At 40.6% G+C, this 3,061-nt stretch overlaps 1 protein-coding gene across 1 annotated transcript; it reads right to left on the bottom strand.

Annotated features, from left to right (window-relative positions):
• Positions 1 to 1,533: 1,533 nt before the first annotated feature.
• LOC102828324 (olfactory receptor 226-like) lies at positions 1,534 to 2,517 on the bottom strand. Its single transcript, XM_006870167.1, has one exon. The coding sequence runs from the start codon at positions 2,515 to 2,517 to the stop codon at positions 1,534 to 1,536; it is 984 nt and encodes a 327-aa protein (XP_006870229.1).
• Positions 2,518 to 3,061: the final 544 nt, after the last annotated feature.

Raw genomic sequence — 3,061 nt, 5'->3', positions numbered from 1 at the left:
AGGAACCTGCACAAAGATCAAAAGGCAGTTGTTCAAACAAGACAAGGGGGCACTGAATGATTTAAAATCAGGAAAGATGTGCACCAGGGCTGTATTCTTTTACCACACCTATTCAATCTGTATGCTGAGCAAATAATAGAGAAGCTGAATTAATCAAGATGATTATGGCATCAGGAGTAGAAGATGACTCATTAACAACCTTCAATAAGCAAATAATACAACCTTTCTTGCTGAAAGTGAAGAGGATTTTAAATACTGATGAAGATCAAAGACCACAGACTTCAGTACAGATTGTACTTCAATATAAAGAAAACAAAAATCCTCACCACTGAACCAATAAACAACATTCTTGTCAACGGAGAAAAGATTGAAGTTGTCAAAAACTTCATTTTTCTTGAATCCGCCATCAACACTCATGGAAGCAGCAGTCAAAAAATCAAACAATACATTGCATTAGACATATCTGCTACACAAGAAAGACCTCTCTTCAAAGTGTTCAAGAGCAAGATGTCAGTTGGAAGTCTAAGGTGCACCTGACCCAAGCCATGGTATTTTCAATAGCCTCATATGCATGTGCAAGCTGGACAATGAATAAGGAAGACCTTAGAAGAATTGTTGCATTTGAGTTATTGTGTTGGAGAAGAATATTGAAAATCCCAGGAACTGACAGAAGAACAAACAAATCTGTGTTGCAAAATGTTTAGCCAGAATTTTCCTTAGAAGTCAGGATGATGAAACTTCATCTCTCATACTTCAGACATATCATCAGGAGGGACCAGTTCTTAGAGAAGGATAACATGCTTAGTAAAGTAGAAGGTCAGCAAAAAGAGAAAGACCCCCAACAAGATGGATTGGCACAGTGGCAGCAGCAATGGGCTCATGCCTAACAATAGTGAGGACTGTACAGAACCAGGCAGTGTTTTGTTCTCTTGTGCATAGGGTCGCTGTATGTCGGAACCAACTCAATGATATCTAACAACAACAATTCTGCATTTGTTTGCTCATCTAAATATTGAAGTTATTAAAATTCAATCATCTTTTCTGCTCATGGTCAATCTTTTCCACCTCTCCATGATGTATGATTCATGGAATCTGTTTCATGTCCAATATTGGACTAGCAGACAATACTGGACTAGTCTCTAGCTTATATTTTATAGCACTGTCCTGCAGAAATCCAGCTTCTAATTTGCAATTCATCCTTCTTACTTCTTCTCCTCATGGACATGTTGTGTTGTTAAGTACTGTCTAGTCGGTTGGTTCTGACTCATAGCGTCTCTGTATAGCGTTTCCAAAGTTTTAAAAATTTTGTAGAAGCAGAGAGTCTCATCTTTCTTCTACAGAGCAGCTGGAAGGTTCAAACTATTGACCTTGTGGTTCTCAGTCTAGTGCTTATTGTACAATAAATTGTCTGCAGTTCCTTAGTGGTACCTATGAAATTCTAATCTTTAATTTATGCACTAAGATATCCACTGAACTTCATAGAAGATACAAATCTCAATCGTAAACTATTTTCTAAGGCTTAGCAATCCCCTCTTATCCCTCTCTACTATCTTTCTTGGGGTTAGCATCCTGACCCCAGTATAGGTGCAGAGTACGGCGTAGGGCTCGTTTGACTTCTTGATTACGCAAGCAGTAAATTATAGGGTTGAGCAATGGTACAATGACTGCATAGAGCACAGAGACCAACTTGTTGGTGTCAAAAGTTGAGAGTGCCTTTGGCCTGGCATAGATGAAGATACTCGCTGCATAGAAGATGATCACAACAGTGAGATGAGAGGCACAAGTGGAAAAGGCTTTATGGCGTCCAGCAGTTGAGGGAATACGCATCACAGCACCAGTAATCGCCATGTAGGAAGCTCCAGTGACAGAGAGTGGCCCCAGCAGGATAAAAATTGCCAAGACAAAGTCTGTAAGCTCAGCTGTGGACATGTCAGTGCATGAGAGATTGAGCAATGGGGAGACATCACAGAAAAAGTGGTTGATGATGTTGGGTCCACAATAAGAGAGATGAGAAATGAGAAGGACTTTGACCAGAGAGATGCCAAACCCTCCAGCCCAGGATCCAGTTGCCATCTGCACACATAGTCGCCCACTGACAATGACAGGGTAGTGGAGAGGATGACAAATGGCCACATAGCGATCGTAGGCCATAACAGCAAGAAGAACACATTCGGTGCAGCCCAAGCCTAAGAAAAAGTAGAGCTGTGTCATGCAGCCCTCAAATGAGATTAACTGTCCACGACCCTGTTCAGAGCCAACAAATCCAGCAAGCATTTTGGGAATTGTGACAGTGACATACCAGATCTCCAGGAAAGACATATTAGCCAGGAAGAAATACATGGGTTTGTGGAGGGTTGGGTGGTTCCTAATCGCCATGATAATGAGTGTGTTCTCAGTCAGCACCAACACATAGGCCAGCAGAGAAAGGGAAAACAATAGCACCCTAAGTGGTACAGGAGCTGGGAAGCCCAGTAACACAAACTCACTCACCCTCCCACTCTGGTTCCTCTGCTCCATGGTATTGGGCTTGTCCACTCTTTTCAGGAGATGAGAATGCAGAGTATCTTCAGGAAACAGCAATGAGAGCCCAGCATTTCTCTTGGTAGGAGTTACATTGATATAATTCAACGTATACCACTGAGCTATGGTCAGTCTCTCGTCTCAGACTGGAAATGAACTAAGACAAAAGTAGATACAAATAAATTGCTTTGTATATGGAACAGGATAGGAGTCTGTTCTGGCTCTTGGGGAAACATGTATTGATTTAAAAAATAATAAAAAAATGTGTTCACTATTCAATAAACTCATAATTTAGTTTTAGAGATGTATCTTCGTTTTCTTCTCTCTAAAAGTTTAAAGTGAAGTGCCTATCTCTCCACCATACACTATCCCACATAAATGGGAACCTTGAAACTACTCTTGTCATTCATGGCCTTAGCCATCATCCTTTCTCTTCAGTCCTTGCCTTATATGCTATCCATTGTACTTTTAACCTTCCTGGCTATAGGCCTTTTTTTTTTTATATTTTAATTTTTGTTCTCTTCTCTATCTTTATGTTTGA

The sequence above is a fragment of the Chrysochloris asiatica genome, unplaced genomic scaffold (genome assembly GCF_000296735.1).
Source record: "Chrysochloris asiatica unplaced genomic scaffold, ChrAsi1.0 scaffold00140, whole genome shotgun sequence".
Classification (NCBI taxonomy): domain Eukaryota; kingdom Metazoa; phylum Chordata; class Mammalia; order Afrosoricida; family Chrysochloridae; genus Chrysochloris; species Chrysochloris asiatica.
The sequence above is the reverse complement of the archived record's forward strand: the minus strand, read 5'-3'. Positions and strand labels throughout refer to the sequence as shown.